The 17293-nt window shown below is 39.9% G+C and overlaps 1 protein-coding gene across 1 annotated transcript in view; it reads left to right on the top strand.

Moving 5' to 3' along the window:
* Positions 1-17293, top strand: part of LOC132897219 (cadherin-4-like) — a gene marked incomplete at its 5' end in the record, with an annotated part of 970760 nt that overhangs the window by 895869 nt on the left and 57598 nt on the right. The window contains 2 exons of the mRNA XM_060938690.1: positions 11967-12152; positions 15068-15321. Coding sequence (XP_060794673.1) covers positions 11967-12152; positions 15068-15321 — 440 coding nt within the window. The remainder of the gene's footprint in view (positions 1-11966; positions 12153-15067; positions 15322-17293) is intronic.

Consider the following 17293-nt stretch of genomic DNA (forward strand, 5'->3'; position numbering starts at 1 on the left):
GCAGAATTTCAATCAATTTTCAACATTGAAGTTTGGTCATATGCTCGCTGGGATACTGTTTCATCTCATTGTAAGGACATGTACTGGCTTTGTTCATGTTTTTATCTTTAATTAGACCATGTACAGTTTCTTGCAAAAGTATTCTTCCCCCTTGGTGTTTGTCCTGATTTGTCGCATTGCAAGTTGGAATTAAATGGATTTTTGGAGGGTTAGCACCATTTGATTTACACAACATGCCTACCACTTTAAAGGTGAAAATTATTGTTTGTTTTTTTTTTTATTGTGACCCAAACAATAATTAAGATGAAAAAACAGAAATCTGGAGTGTGCATAGGTATTCAACCCCTTTCGTATGAAACTCCTAAATAAGAGCTGGTCCAAACAATTCACTTCATAAGTCACATAATCAGTTAATTAAGATCCACCTGTGTGCAATCAAAGTGTCACATAATGTCTGTATAAATCACCCTGTTCTGGAAGGACCCTGACTCTGCAACACTACTAAGCAAGCAACATGAGAACCAAGGAGCCTCCAAGCAGGTCAGAGACAAAGTTGTGAAGTATAGATCAGGGTTGGGTTATAAAAAATATCCCAAACTTTGAATATCCCACAGAGCACCATTAAATCCATTATAGCAAAATGGAAAGAGCATGTCACCACTACAAACCTGACAAGAGAAGGGCACCGACCAAAACTCACAGAATGAGCAAAGAGAGCATTAATCGGAGATGCAACAAAGACACCAAAGATAACACTGAAGGAGCTGCAAAGATCCACAGCGGAGATGGGAGTATCTGTCCATAGGACCACTTTAAGCAGTACACTCCACAGAGCGAGGCTTTATGGAAGAGTGGCCAGAAAAAGTTATTGCTTAAAGAAAACACGTTTGGAGTTTGCCCAACAGCATGTGGCAGACTCCCCAAACACATGGAAGAAGATTCGCTGGTCAAAGGAGACTAAAATTGATCTTTTTGGCCATCATGGGAAATGCCATGTGTGGTGCAAATCCAACACCCTGAGAACACCATTCCTATAGTGAAGCATGGTGGTGGCAACATCATGCTGTGGGGATATTTTTCATCTGCAGAGACAGGAAAGCTGGTCCGGACTGAAGGAAAGATGGATGGCACTAAATACAGGGCAATTCTGGAGGAAAACCTGTTTGAGTCGGCCACTGGTTTGAGACTGGGACGAACATTCACGTTCCAGCAGGACAATGACCCTAAACATACTGCTAAAGCTACACTGGATTGGTTTAAAGGGAAACATTTAAATGTCTTGGAATGGCCTAGTCAAAGCCCAGACCTCAATCCAATTGAGAATCTGTAGCATAACTTGAAGATTGCTGTACACCAACGCAACCCATCTAACTTGAAGGAATTGGAGCAGTTTTGCCTTGAGGAATGGGCAAAAATCCCAGTGGCTAGATGTGCTAAGATAATAGAGACATATCTCAAAAGACTTGCAGCTGTAATTGCAACAAAAGGCAGCTCCACAAAGGATTGACTTTTTTTTGGGGTGGGGATACCTGTGCACAATCCAGATTTCTGTTTTTTTTTTTATCTTAATTATTGTTTGTGTCACAATAAAACAACAATTTGCACCTTTAAAGTGTTGTGTAAATCAAATGGTGCTAACCCCCCCAAAATCAAATTTAATTCCAGCTTGTAATGCGACAAAACAGGACAACCACCAACGGGAATGAATACTTTTGCAAGACACTGTATGCAAAATTTAAAAAAAATATATATGTACTACTGTTCAAAAGTTTGGGGTCACCCAGACAATTTTGTGTTTTCCATGAAAAGTCACACTTTTATTTACCACCATAAGTTGTAAAATGAATAGAAAATATAGTCAAGACATTTTTCTGGCCATTTTGAGCATTTAATCGACCCCACAAATGTGATGCTTCAGAAACTCAATCTGCTCAAAGGAAGGTCAGTTTTATAGCTTCTCTAAAGAGCTAAACTGTTTTCAGCTGTGCTAACATGATTGTACAAGGGTTTTCTAATCATCCATTAGCCTTCTGAGGCAATGAGCAAACACATTGTACCATTAGAACACTGGAGTGAGAGTTGCTGGAAATGGGCCTCTATACACCTATGGAGATATTGCACCAAAAACCAGACATTTGCAGCTAGAATAGTCATTTAGCACATTAGCAATGTATAGAGTGGATTTCTGATTAGTTTAAAGTGATCTTCATTGAAAAGAACAGTGCTTTTCTTTCAAAAATAAGGACATTTCAAAGTGACCCCAAACTTTTGAACGGTAGTCTATATATACAGTAGTATGCCATTAATGACATTCATCAAGCAGCGTTAGCATCACTTAGCCAAAAACAGTTTATCGTGAGTGGCAGTGCATGTCTATTTACCTTATTACTGTTTCATCATTTCATTTCATTATTTCATTGCATCATGCCATTATTTGTCTCATTTTGGCAGATCCACTCCTCTGTAAGGAATAATGGACTCCTCTTTTTCAGAAGTTTTCTCTTTTTTTGACAGAATTGTATTAGTTTTTGATAAATGATGAAATACGCAGCTCGCATCATGGACTCAGAGTTTCGGACCTGCCGATATGTACAGTACTTTACGACATAAAGTTTAGAGTTGTGCTTCTTCTATTTTCTGCTATTTCGTTCCATTATTTGTGTTGTGTCACTGAAAGCACTTTGTCAGCTTTGTTAAACTTTATTGAACTTTTCTAACAGAGAAACTCTGCACTAAAGTGTGTTGGGTTTCTCTTATTGGACTCAGAGCTGTCACACGGTGTCACAGTGAACCATCAGCCATAATTAGTTAGCGCGCACAGCCAAAGGCAAACAGCAATACACACAAACACTTCACCAGAAAATGGGCACATGCAGCAAAACAGGACAAATGTCTTCCTTTTAAACATCATTAAAAAAATGCTTTTTAAAATAATATATACATACATTCGTCCAAAAAAATAAATCAGATCCAGAAATTTTAAGCTTTCTTTGGTTTGTCCTTGAAAGGTTGGACAACAGTGTTTCCTTATCAGAGGTGGTAAGGGGAAGCCATGGTCTAATGGTTAGAGAACCAGCTTTGGGACCAAAAGGTTGCTGGTTTGATTCTCTGGACCAGCAGGACTGGCTTACGTGTCCTTGAGCAAGGCGTCTAACCTTCAACTGCTCCAGCAAGAATGGTGGTGTACCATGTGTCTGATTAGCCAATGAAAAACTGATGATGTGATTATTAGTTTGGACACTGAACTCAGTCCCCAGGAGTAGTTCTGAGGAGCAACATTTTTGGAAATGTACTAAGTAAGGAATATAAGTGACCCAGAGAAAAATAATCCATGATGGTTGATGTGATTATTTGTTATTGTTCCTGAAGTTGGTTATTTTCCTATAGCAGTGCACTGAGAAGTGTTTTATTTCTCTTATACGAGCAGTCACTGTTGTAGTCGAGTCACGAAACCTCGACTCCGAGTCCAGTCTCGAGTCCCCAGTGTTCAAGTCCGAGTCAAGTCCAAGTCATTCAAGAAATGACGTTCCTGCTCAACAGGGCGAATAACATGAGAGAGGGTTAACACTAGCTAGTTCATCGCTCAGCAAGCAAGCCCAGCCCAGCCCAGCCCACTATCAACAGAGCAATGAACAAAGCATGTCAATTCCTTCTCTGGGTGGAGTCTTGCCAAATGACGATTGAAGTTCGAGGTTGTCCCCGTTGTCTCCTCGATAGTTCAAAACACACAGCAGTGCATTTTTTTTCCCACTGCACGAGAAGTCTGTTGAAGCAAAGCGGACAATCCTAGGGGCATTTGCTCCAGGCATTTTGGCGCCATTAACGTTAGTTTGTTCCTGAACATGACATATGAACAGGTGAATGTGCATTCTCTTGGACAAAATTAGTATAAAAATTCATGTAGACATAAATATCTTATGCCAAATTATTATGGCATGTTACAAAAATATAAGGCAAAATATCAGAGTCCTCGTCTCCAATTTACAAGTCCAAATGCAGTTAATGTACGAGTCCGAGTCATCAGTGTTCAAGTCCAAGTCAAGCCACGAGTCCTTAAAATTAGGGCACGAGTTGGACTACAAGCCTGCAAACAGACAATAGTTTGTAAAGTTGGGTGACATCAGGTCTAACCTCTTGCTAATCAATTATGGTGTTCCACAGGGTCGTACTCTTGGACCCCCCCTTTTTTTTTCTATACATAAATGACCTTCCCAATGCATCTCAAAATTGAAATTCAAATTTTTGACACATTTTTTATTCGCATACTGATCCTTCTGTCATAGAAAGTGTTGTTAACAAAGAATTTAAGCTAGTTACTTTATTAAGGATTGCGCTGCTAATAAATTGGCTATTAATTTCAAGAAAACGAATGTTATATTTACAGTAATTCACCACGAAAAAAATTTGTTAATATTTGTATAACAAAAGGATTCAAGAAAAGGATTATATCAAGTATTTAGGAGTTTATATTGACAAATAGTTAAGCTAAAAGCAACAAATTAAAGTCGTCCATTGCAAAATATCCAAAATTATAGGAATCATATGTAAACTAAGATATTATGTTAATCTGAATACTTTAACAGATGGTTATTATTCTGTAATTTACCCAGATTTATCTTACGGTATTTTGGCATGGGGTAGTACCTATCCTATAAATCCAACCTAACGAGGATTTCAACAATACAAAATAAGTGTATTAGAAATATTTTCTTTGCCAGTCCAAGGGAACATGCTGCTCCTTTATATAATAATATCCTTGGAATCTTAACTTTTAAGAATATTTTCAAATTCAGTACATCTGTATTCGACTGGCGTATAAAATTGTAAATAATATATAACTCCCTAGTTCCTAAAACGTTTAGAAATCTGCTCAGGATGGTTAACGAACAACATTCTTACAACACCAGATTTTCAGCTCAGGGGAATATTGGATTGGTCGTCCACCTGCCAAGGCAAATGATGGTAAATTTTCCATCTCCAAATTCTGGGAAGGAGGGAATTCCTACAAGAATCAAAAACTTAGGATCACTTCCATTATTTAAATCAGCCTTAAAAACAGTGTTTAGTCGAGTCACTAAACCTCAAGTCTGAGTCCAGTCTCGAGTCCCCAGTATTCAAGTCTGAGTCAAGTCCAAGTCATTAAAACAATTTTGAGTCGAGTCCACTATTGATCCGAGTCGAGTCCGAGAACAAGACTCCAACTGAACCATTTAACGGTGGCTGTTTCAGTGCCCTTAACATTAGTTTGGTCCTGAACATGACGTATGAACAGGTGAATGTGCTTCTCTTTGTCAGAGAGTGTGAAGTATTCTGTCAGAGATGGTTGGGAGACAGATGGAAGTGCAGAAGGTGTGTTTATTAATACAAGTGAAGACGGTAAACAATCCGGAATGGCAGGCAAAATTGTAAAATGGTGAAACGGGTGATAGGTCGAGCGAGGCACAAACAGGCTATCATAGACTCGGCAGAATCAAAGACAAGAAACAGGAAATCAGGGATCAGGAAACCAAACAAGGAAATAAGGCTCGGTAATGTATCAGCAATGCAAGTCAATACTTCGCAAAGTAAGTGTATTTTCGCAGTTTTTATATAGGCGCACTGATTGCGCCTTAATCCTGCGCAGGTGTGAGTCGTTTACGGTACGCACGCGAGAGTCCGCTTGGTGGGCACGCTGTCCAAAGCGCCCAAAAGTCTATCTGATGCACGAGCCAAGGCACATAAGTATGAGACTCATGCATGAAATTGGTACAATAATTAATGTAGATATAACTACAGTTGTGGTCAGAAGTTCACATACAGTGACATGAATGTCATCTTGGATATGAATGTCATGGCAATATTTGGGCTTTCAGTAATTTCTTTGAACCGTTCTTTTTCTGTGGCAGAATGATTGTACAGCATACAGTTTTAATTTAAAAAAACACTAGAATTTGGTACACAAGTTTTCATTTACTTTGGGTTTTCTGAAAATCAACACAGGGTCAAAATTGTACATACAGGATCAAAAATATACATACAGCACACCTAATATTTGTGTAAAATGTCTCTTTGCAAGATTCACCTTGACCAAACATTTTTGTTTACCATGAACAAGCTTCTGGCAGAATTCTGATTGGATATTTCACGACTCTTCATGGTAGAGTTGGTTGAGTTCAATTAATTTTTTGTTCCTTTTTTTTTTTCTTGGCATGGACTCGACTTATAAGCACGGTCCATATATTTTCAACAGGGTTGAAGTCAGGACTTGTATTAAGCTTAATGTTAGCCTGCTTTATCCTCCACAACCAGCTCTGATGCATGTTTGGGTTCATTGTCCTGTTGTAACTCCCAAGTCCCAAGTCGTGTTCAAGTTTCTGATGGTTTATGCTGAAGAATTCTGAGGTAGTCCTCCTTCTTCATTATTCCATCCACTTTGTGCAATGAACCAGTTCCACTGGCAGCAAAACAGCCCCAGAGCATGATGATCCTACCACCACCACCATCAGCTGGTACACCTCTGTACATGGTGGTCATTGTGGCCAAACAACTCAATCTTTGTCTCATCTGACCACACAGCTTTCCTCCAGAAGGCTTTTTCTTTGTCCGTGTGGTCAGCTTCAAACTTTAGTTAAGCTTGAAGGTGTCAATTTTGGAGCAGGGGGTTATTTCTTGGATAGCAGCCTCTTAGTCCATGGTGATCTGAACTGTAGACAGTGATCCATCAGCTTCCAGTTCATGTCAGGGCTGTGACATGGTGGTTCCCAGGTTATTCCTGACCATCCGAACCAATATCCTTTCAGCTCAGGGTGACAGTTTGGGTTTTCTTGAAGCAAAGTGGCTTGGCAAAGTGACTACACCTCACAATAACTTGCATACAATTGTTTGAACTGATCATGGAATTTGCAGTTGTTTAGAAATGGCTCCAAGAGACATTCCAGAGTTGTGTGTATCTGCGATCCTCTTTCTCAGATCTGCACTGAGCTCCTTGGACTTTCCCATTTTACTGTGTGTTGGTCAATCCAATGAGTGCTGTAAACAAACCCTTTTTATGAAGGCACAGAGAAACTACCAGCTGTAGTCAATCATGATCACTAACAGGAAGTTAAGAGACCTTGGCCTTGGCAAGATAAGAGACATTTTGGAAGTTTCAGCACCTCTGGATTAATAATCTAAGTGAGTGTAAGTAAATGTTTGACCCAGTATGTATAATTTTGACCCTGTGGTGATTTCAGAAAACCCAAAGAAAATTAAAACTTGCGCACCAAATTCTAGTGTTTTTTTTTAATTAAAGATGTATGCTGTACAATCATTCTGCCACAGAAAAAGAACAGTTCAAAGAAATTACTGAAAGCCCAAATATTGCCATGACATTCAGATCCAAGATGGCATTCGTGTCACTGTATTTAAACTTCTGACCACAACTGTATCTTATGCCAAATTATTATGGCATGTTACAAAAAATAAAGAAAAAATCCGAGTCCTCGTCTCCAATTTACGAGTCCGAATGCAGTTAATGCACAAGTCCGAGTCATCAGTGCTCAAGTCCAAGTCAAGTCACAAGTCCTTAAAATTAGGGCACGGGTCGGACTTGAGTACTACAAGCCTGATTAAAATAATATTTTATTTTAAACCAACAATAAGCATTTCTTTTTCTATGGCCTAAAATAATGTTATGATGAGTTATCGGCTCAGTGTTTGTATTAGCGTAAGTATGCATAGAGTCGCATGTAAATAAGTATAGTGTATTTAGAGTATTTAGCTGCAGTGTATATTTGCATATCTCTCTTGTTCTAACAGAAAAAAAAATTGGAATATGACCTTGGTGGCTGTTGAGATGAAAGTTTATACTATTTCAACAGCCTCACACACCTTACACCAATAATTATGGTAACTATTGTTTGCAAATTCTTGGGTTTTTTTTCTATTCCAATAAAGTTGAATTGAATTTAATATACCACAGCAACTTGCCAAAAGTTGAATTTGTTGTCTTTCCTGACAAAATAAATAAGATAAAAAAAAATGCAGGTTATTACAGTGGTGCTTGAAAGTTTGTGAACCCTTTAGAATTTTCTATATTTCTGCATAAATATGACCTAAAGCATCATCAGATTTTCACACAAGTCCTAAAGTAGATAAAGAGAACCCAGTTAAGCAAATGAGACAAAAATATTATACTTGGTCATTTATTTATTGAGGAAAATGATCCAATATTACATATCTGTGAGTGGCAAAAGTATGTGAACCTCTAGGATTAGCAGTTAATTTGAAGGTGAAATTAGAGTCAGGTGTTTTCAATCAATGGGATGACAATCAGGTGTGAGTGGGCACCCTGTTTTATTTAAAGAACAGGGATCTATCAAAGTCTGATCTTCACAACACATGTTTGTGGAAGTGTATCATGGCACTTCCACAAAGGAGTTTTCTGAGGACCTCAGAAAAAGCATTGTTGATGCTCATCAGGCTGGAAAAGGTTACAAAACCATCTCTAAAGAGTTTGGACTCCACCAATCCACAATCAGACAGATTGTGTACAAATGGAGGAAATTCAAGACCATTGTTACCCTCCCCAGGAGTGGTCGACCAACAAAGATCACTCCAAGAGCAAGGCGTGTAATAGTCACCAAGGTCACAAAGGACCTCAGGATAACTTCTAAGCAACTGAAGGCCTCATTCACATTGGCTAATGTTAATGTTCATGAGTCCACCATCAGGATAACACTGAACAACAATGTTGTGCATGGCAGGGTTGCAAGGAGAAAGCCACTGCTCTCCAAAACGAGATTGCTGCTCGTCTGCAGTTTGCTAAAGATCACATGGACAAGCCAGAAGGAAAATGTTTTGTGGATGGATGAGACCAAAATAGAACTCTTTGGTTTAAATGAGAAGCGTTATGTTTGGAGAAAGGAAAACACTGCATTCCAGCATAAGAACCTTATCCCATCTGTGAAACATGGTGGTGGTAGTATCATGGTTTGGGCCTGTTTTGCTGCATCTGGGCCAGGACGGCTTGCCATCATTGATGGAACAATGAATTCTGAATTATACCAGCAAATTCTAAAGGAAAATGTCAGAACATCTGTCCATGAACTGAATCTCAAGAGAAGGTGGGTCATGCAGCAAGACAATGACCCAAAGCACACAAGTCATTCTACCAAAGAATGGTTAAAGAAGAATAAATTTAATGTTTTGGAATGGCCAAGTCAAAGTCCTGACCTTAATCCAATCGAAATGTTGTGGAAGGACCTGAAGCGAGCAGTTCATGTGAGGAAACCCACCAACATCCCAGAGTTGAAGCTGTCCTGTACGGAGGAATGGGCTAAAATTCCTCCAAGCCGGTGTGCAGGACTGATCAACAGTTACCGGAAACGTTTAGTTGCAGTTATTGCTGCACAAGGGGGTCACACCAGATACTGAAAGCAAAGGTTCACATACTTTTGCCACTCACAGATATGTAATATTGGATAATTTTCCTCAATAAATAAATGACCAAGTATAATATTTTTGTCTCATTTGCTTAACTGGGTTCTCTTTATCTACTTTTAGGACTTGTGTGAAAATCTGATGATGTTTTAGGTCATATATCTGCAGAAATATAGAAAATTCTAAGGGGTTCACAAACTTTCAAGCACCACTGTATATTACCAGATACAGCAAATCCAAATTTGAAACTGAACTTGAAGCAAGTCCTGAAGGCTTTCCTATGGTGGAATATTAAAAATGTACAGCTTTACCTCTGATTATTTCAAAATGCTGAAATTGGAGACTCCTTCCATACACTCACCGGCCACTTTATTCAGAGCACCTTCTGTTTGATGCATCAAATCGTGCAGATACAAATCAAGAGCTTCAGTGAGCTTAATGTTCGCAATGTTCAAACATCAGAATGGGAAACATTGTGATTTCACTGTGAAGTGTGACTTTCTTTCACTGTGGCATGGGTGTTGGTTTGAGTCAGATGGACTGGTTTGAGTATTTCAGAAACTGCTGATCTCCTGGGGGGTTTTCACACACAACAGTCTCTATACACAGAATGGTGCAAAACAAAAAAAAACATCATCGAGTGAGTGAGGGACAGTTCTGTGGGTGGAAACAAACGCCTTGTTGATAAGAGAGGTCAGAGGAACATGGCTAGATTCAAGGTGGTTCGAGCTTTTTGGCCAGGAAGGATATAGTAACTCATTTAATCACTCTTTACAACCGTGGTGAGCAGAAAAGCATCTCAGCATGCGACAGCAGAAGAACACATTGGGTTCCAGTCCTGCAGCCAAGAACAGGAATCTTAGACTCAACAACAACAGGTTCCTATTAAAGTGGCCAGTGAGTGTATGTGGACACCTGACCATGACACTCATATGTACCGGTATGTGTTGAAAATCCCATTCCAAATTTAGTTCACCTTTGCTGTTAACTTCTGGGAAGGATTTCTGCTAGATTTTGGGGTGTGGCTGTGAGGATTTGTGTTCATCCAGCCACAAGAGCATTCGTGAAACTAGACATTAAAGCTGTACTGCCTTTCAGATTTTTCAAGTGTAGGTCATGAAAAGAATTTTCCCCGACACCCAATTATTTTTGTTTAGTGAACCGAAAGATACTGAATTTGAATCACAGACATCCAATTTTATTCTTTCTTTTTTTTTAAAAATAGAACAATTAATGAATTTAAGGCCACATGGCCCTAAATTCTCCGCTATTTTTTCCTGCTTCACCATGACCCAATTCAAGATACTATGCCATGCATCACGTAGTGAGATTTCTTTGTAGGATACAAATTTGAAACAGGAGAGAAAAATGGAGGACGTGAGTGTGCAAATGAAACGTGAAAGACCGACTACAGTAACAGAAAGCGAGAAGAAAAGACGAAGGAACGGAAATGCAGGACCAAACTAATAAATATCGGCGCTTAGCGAGCACCTCGGTGTGATCAGCTGTTCGTTTAGCGACAGAATGATGGAACTGTCAGTGCACGCTCAAAGGTAAACCTGCGCATGCGCACACACATGGACTTCCTCTGTCTGATTAACTGCACGAAGCAAGCAATTTCATGCACATTATTTGCTTGGGAATCTGTTCAAATTAAATAACTTCCCAGCCACATAATGGCCTGTTTTTTTGTGAGATATTACAGAAATAAACATATATCACGATGACCAAATTTCAGAGGGAACTAAATTTCACCGATTTTATGAAATCGAAAGGCCATCTAGCTTTAATGTTGGGTGAGGAGGTCCGAGGTGCAGTTGGGTCAGGGTTCCATCCCAAAAAAGAGTTCACTGAGAGAGATTCAGGTGTAGGATGCTGAAGTTATTCCTCTTCAGCTTTGGCAGATCATGTCATGATCATGGAGCTCACTTTGGGAACAGGGAACAGGTCTGGGCCTATTAGTTCCAGTAACGGGAACTCGTAATGGTACAGCGCTCGTTTTTCCCACTTTGGAGAAAGCCCACATGGAGGTGTGATGGTCAGGTGTCCAAATACTTTTGTCATATAGTGTAGAAAGAATTTCATCTGGATAATCTCTTGATATTGATCTATCTCTCGACATACTGCTTTATTTCTTTCTGTCGCTCTCTCAAATCACCACGAGTTGGGCTTGTGGTTAGATTGTCCGCCTCTTGATCGGGAGATTGTGAGGTCTACTCACGGTCGGGTCATACCAAAAGACCATCATAAAAATGGTACCCACTGCCATCTGGCAAGGCATGCTGCAATACAGATGCGAGTTGGGAGTCAGACTTTCATGGTTACCAGAGGGCTACGACCAGCCCCCCACCCCACCGTAACCCTAGCTGTATAATAGGCGAGAGGCCGAGGGTTATAGAAGTGGAGATCGGTGCCGCCTTTAGGGCCTGGTTAGTACTGGGATGGAAGACTGCCTGTGAAGACCAGGTCCTGGCATGGGAGGGACTTTGACTCTTTCAAATTGTAATTGTTTATTCTATCGCTGCCTCTCTCTCCCTCTCTTATACACACACATGTTCCCTGTGCAGTTCTCCGGGGAGGTGATGGAGAACAGTGTGAATGTGGTGGTAGCGAACCTCTCCGTGGTTGATAAGGACGAGCCTCGAACGCCCAACTGGAACGCCGTGTACCGTGTAGTCGGTGGCGACAACGGACGCCACTTCACCATCCGGACAAATCCGGAGAACAACGATGGCATGCTCACTGTGGTGAAGGTACACACAGAAATACACACAGCTCTCTCTTCATCTGCACTCCTCGATGTAGTTTGATGATAAAAATGAAACAGTCCGAAAGCTTCAACACTTTTTTTTTCAAGAAAAGTGTGAAACAAATAACAGTGAAAGGTTTAAATTGGCCTTGCTGTTCTCATTAGTGCTCAGTAAGTAACAGGTCTGTGCACAGCTGTATCAGGCTCATTAGTTTCGTGTGTGTGTGTGTGTGTGTGTTGGGTGTAGGTGCTCTCTTAGGCTATGTAATCAGAATGCGAGAGCACTGTGTGTGAGAAAGGTTTAAAACATAAATGTCACTGCATGTGTGACTTCAGGTTTTCACACAGATAGAACAGCGATGCCTGAGTGTGTGATGTTTAATTAACACACTACTTACCTCTGGAAGTGAGAAAATGTTTAGTTTTTTTTTTTTTAATATCCTCACTCCAAAGGAGGGGGAGTATGCTGTTTTTTTTTTTTACCTCTGTCCATCCGTATTTCCGTCTGTCCAAAACACCCTTTTTCTCAGCAACCACAAATCATAGCCACAAATCAGAACTGCTTGATATTTGGTACCGAGCTTCAGCTTGGGGTTCTATACCATGTCTACCATTTTCAGGTCTGTCGCACATCAACTTCCTGTTTACCGACTGACTGTATTGGCAAAACATATAGCGTGGATTTATAACATTGTCGTAACACTTTTCTCAGCAACTACAAATCACAACTGCTTGATATTTGGTACCGAGCTTCAGCTTGGGGTTCTATACGGTGTATACCATTTTCAGGTCTGTCACACATCAACTTCCTGTTTACCGACTGAATGTATTGGCAAAACATACTGTATAGCGTGGATTTATAACAATTTCGTAACACTTTTCTCAGCAACTATAAATCACAACTGCTTGATATTTGGTACCGAGCTTCAGCTTAGGGTTCTATACCATGTATACCATTTTCAGGTCTGTCGCACATCAACTTCCTGTTTACCGATTGAATGTATTTATGAAACATAAAAGGTGGATTTTGATGCTATTTCAAGAAACAAGATGCTATTTCAAAATGACAGTTTAGCAGGATGCTATTTGAAATCCCTGGCTAGAGACACTGCTCTTTACTTACTTGTTTCAGGGTTAATTATTTTTTGAAGTCAAAATTCATAATACAGTGGTGCTTGAAAGTTTGTGAACCCCTTAGAATTTTCTATATTTCTGCAGAAATATGACCTAAAACATAATCAGATTTTCACACAAGTCCTAAAAGTAGATAAAGAGAACCCAGTTAAGCAAATGAGACAAAAATATTATACTTGGTAATTTATTTATTGAGGAAAATGATCCAATATTACATATCTGTGAGTGGCAAAAGTATGTGAACCTTTGCTTTCAGTATCTGGTGTGACCCCCTTGTGCAGCAATAACTGCAACTAAATATTTCTGGTAACTGTTGATCAGTCCTGCACACCGGCTTGGAGGAATTTTAGCCCGTTCCTCCGTACAGAACAGCTTCAACTCTGGGATGTTGGTGGGTTTCCTCACATGAACTGCTTGCTTCAGGTCCTTCCACAACATTTCAATTGGATTAAGGTCAGGACTTTGACTTGGCCGTTCCAAAACATTAAATTTATTCTTCTTTAACCATTCTTTGGTAGAATGACTTGTGTGCTTTGGGTCATTGTCTTGCTGCATGACCCACCTTCTCTTGAGATTCAGTTCATGGACAGATGTCCTGACATTTTCCTTTAGAATTCACTGGTATAATTCAGAATTCATTGTTCCATCAATGATGGTAAGCCGTCGTGGCCCAGATGCAGCAAAACAGGCCCAAACCATGATACTACCACCACCATGTTTCACAGATGGGATAAGGTTCTTATGCTGGAATGCAATGTTTTCCTTTCTCCAAACATAACGCTTCTCATTTAAACCAAAGAGTTCTATTTTGGTCTCATCCATCCACAAAACATTTTCCAATAGCCTTCTGGCTTGTCCATGTGATCTTTAGCAAACTGCAGATGAGCAGCAATCTCGTTTTGGAGAGCAGTGGCTTTCTCCTTGCAACCCTGCCATGCACAACATTGTTGTTCAGTGTTCTCCTGATGGTGGACTCATGAACATTAACATTAGCCAATGTGAGAGAGGCCTTCAGTTGCTTAGAAGTTATCCTGGGGTCCTTTGTGACCTTGGTGACTATTACACGCCTTGCTCTTGGAATGATCTTTATTGGTTGACCACTCCTGGGGAGGCTAACAATGGTCTTGAATTTCCTCCATTTGTACACAATCTGTCTGATTGTGGATTGGTGGAGTCCAAACTCTTTAGAGATGGTTTTGTAGCCTTTACCAGCCTGATGAGCATCAACAACGCTTTTTCTGAGGTCCTCAGAAATCTCGTTTGTTCATGCCATGATACACTTCCACAAACATGTGTTGTGAAGATCAGACTTTGATAGATCCCTGTTCTTTAAATAAAACAGGGTGCCCACTCACACCTGATTGTCATCCCATTGATTAAAAACACCTGACTCTAATTTCACCTTCAAATTAACTGCTAATCCTAGAGGTTCACATACTTTTGCCACTCACAGATATGTAATATTGGATCATTTTCCTCAATAAATAAATGACCAAGTACAATATTTTTTGTCTCATTTGTTTAACTGGGTTCTCTTTATCTACTTTAGGACTTGTGTGAAAATCTGATGATGGTTTAGGTCATATTTATGCAGAAATATAGAAAATTCTAAAGGGTTCACAAACTTTCAAGCACCACTGTAAGTGTCCTATTCCTTCGATTGCTTGCATTCTGATATAAGTGAGAGCAGGGGGATACATAAGTGAGCAGCAGCTCACAGTTGATCTTGTTTTCTCTCTCTCTCTCTCTCTCTCTCTCTCTCTCTGTCTCTCTCTCCCTCTCTAGCCGGTAGACTTTGAGATGAATCGAGCATTCATGTTAACAGTAGTCGTCACTAATCAGGCTCCTCTGGCTGACGGGATCCAGTCATCTCTCCAGTACACAGCCGGTGTCACCGTCTCCGTAAGGGATGTCAATGAGGCACCTGTTTTCCCAGAGAACCCCAAAATGGTGCGATTTGAAGAGGGCATGGCGGCTGGCACCATCATTACCACGCTCACTGCCCGAGACCCAGACACGTTCATGCAGCAGAGCATTCGGTAAGACAGGAAGTGTTCGCAAACACTAGCTACAGAGGTATTTCAGATTTCAGTAGCACATGGCATTTAGTCGTGGCGTAGTCACGGGACACAAGTGCATCAACTCGGTGAATACTTTATTTCACGAATCATGGACTCTAGAATCATAATTTGAGTCCATAGCAGGGGTTAAACCTCATGTTGCAGGACTCAAGACTAGTTAACACTTTTTGAAGGTCTCAGTTTCGTCTCGGAATCTACCGTATTTTTACTTGGTCTTGTCTTGGTCTTGGACATACTGTAGAGGACTCAAGATTTTATTTCAAGGCCGGTCAAGACCACAACTGCGGGGATTTCACTAAATTGCCTTGCACTGTCTGATTTGTTAACTGTGATTGGATGTAAAATTTATTGCTTCAAATGCAACCAATAATGCGACTCATTGCTAATTTGAAATTTTTCTTCCTGTTAATGGATGCCACCCCTCCCCCACCCCCTTCACACCCAGGCCATTGTCAGAAAATGTGACAAATTCAGTTTTAAACTTGAAGGGTTTTTTTTTTTCTCTAAAACCATTAATCCTGACCCTCTATTGTACATTTATTTTAAGAAATAATTTAACAGAGCAGGGTTGTTTTTTTTTAATTGTTGAGACAACTCGTCTGCATTTGCAAAATTTTATTTAGCCTACAGTAAATATTCCAAAATGTCATTACTGCCATGTGTCTAAATGAGGATTAGTGACATTTGAATGAAAATAATTCCTTTGTTTTGAATTTTATTTTCACTTTTCTTTCTGAAGTATTACGTACCTCTATACCTTCACTTTTTATTGTGGGTCTTTGCTTCAGCGGTTTTGGGCGTAAATATGATATTTCTAGATGTCAGGGAAATTAACTGTCTTTGCCGTTACCCCCAAATGATAAAGATATTGATGCTGCATGGTGAAAATGTTTAGTTCGCCAAGTAGCAAGTTAGGATGGGATAATAAATGCATGATTTGTTGATCTGTTTTTCTGCACTCAGTGACTCAAAAATGCCATGAGATGTCTTTACCCAGTCATTACCCAGTGTTGTCTTTACCGTTACTCTATAGGGTAATGGTAAAGACAACAATTGGGCATTATTTTTTCAGAATAATGATATCTTTTTTGGCGGCACAGTGGTGTAGCGGTTAGCACTGTCACCTCACAGCAAGAAGGTTCTGGGTTTGAGCCCAGTTGCTGGCAGGGGCCGTTCTGTGTGGAGTTTGCATGTTCTCCCTGTGTCTGTGTGGGTTTCCCCCACAGTCCAAAGACATGCAGGTTAGGCTAATTGGTGGCTCTAAATTGACTGTAGGCGTGAATGGTTGTTTGTCTCTATGTGCAAGGGCGTAGGTTTGGTCTAAGCTTTGGTAGGGACATTACAACTTACTCCCCCCCATCCACCCATAACTTGATCATACATCACGTGTACACAACCACGCTCATACTCAGCGGAACAGTTCAAGAACACTTTACTTATTCCTTTTCAGTGTCATTGCTGACCTACTTATGCCTGTTCTTAACTTTACACCTCACCTGACCACCTGTAGGTTCTGCTTCCTCTGTTGAAACCTCCCCCTGGTTGGCACTACACTTCTTTGTGTCCTATATAATCAAACAAAATGTTCATGAAAAAGATTCATGAACCTATTTTTAACAAACATGAGGACTGGAATATAGCCTACATGTTGTCATTATGTATTTAGCTCAGGCTATAGAAAAGAAATTATTTCATGACTGAGTTCAAAGTAACTGGCAAAATAACATATGTTTACTAAGATAATTTGTTAGTATACAACCCCGATTCCAAAAAAGTTGTGACAAAGTACAAATTGTAAATAAAAACGGAATGCAATAATTTACAAATCTCAAAAACTGATATTGTATTCACAATAGAACATAGACAACATATCAAATATCGAAAGTGAGACATTTTGAAATTTCATGCCAAATATTTGCTCATTTGAAAT

Source organism: Neoarius graeffei, chromosome 13 (assembly GCF_027579695.1).
Source record: "Neoarius graeffei isolate fNeoGra1 chromosome 13, fNeoGra1.pri, whole genome shotgun sequence".
Classification (NCBI taxonomy): Eukaryota; Metazoa; Chordata; class Actinopteri; order Siluriformes; family Ariidae; genus Neoarius; species Neoarius graeffei.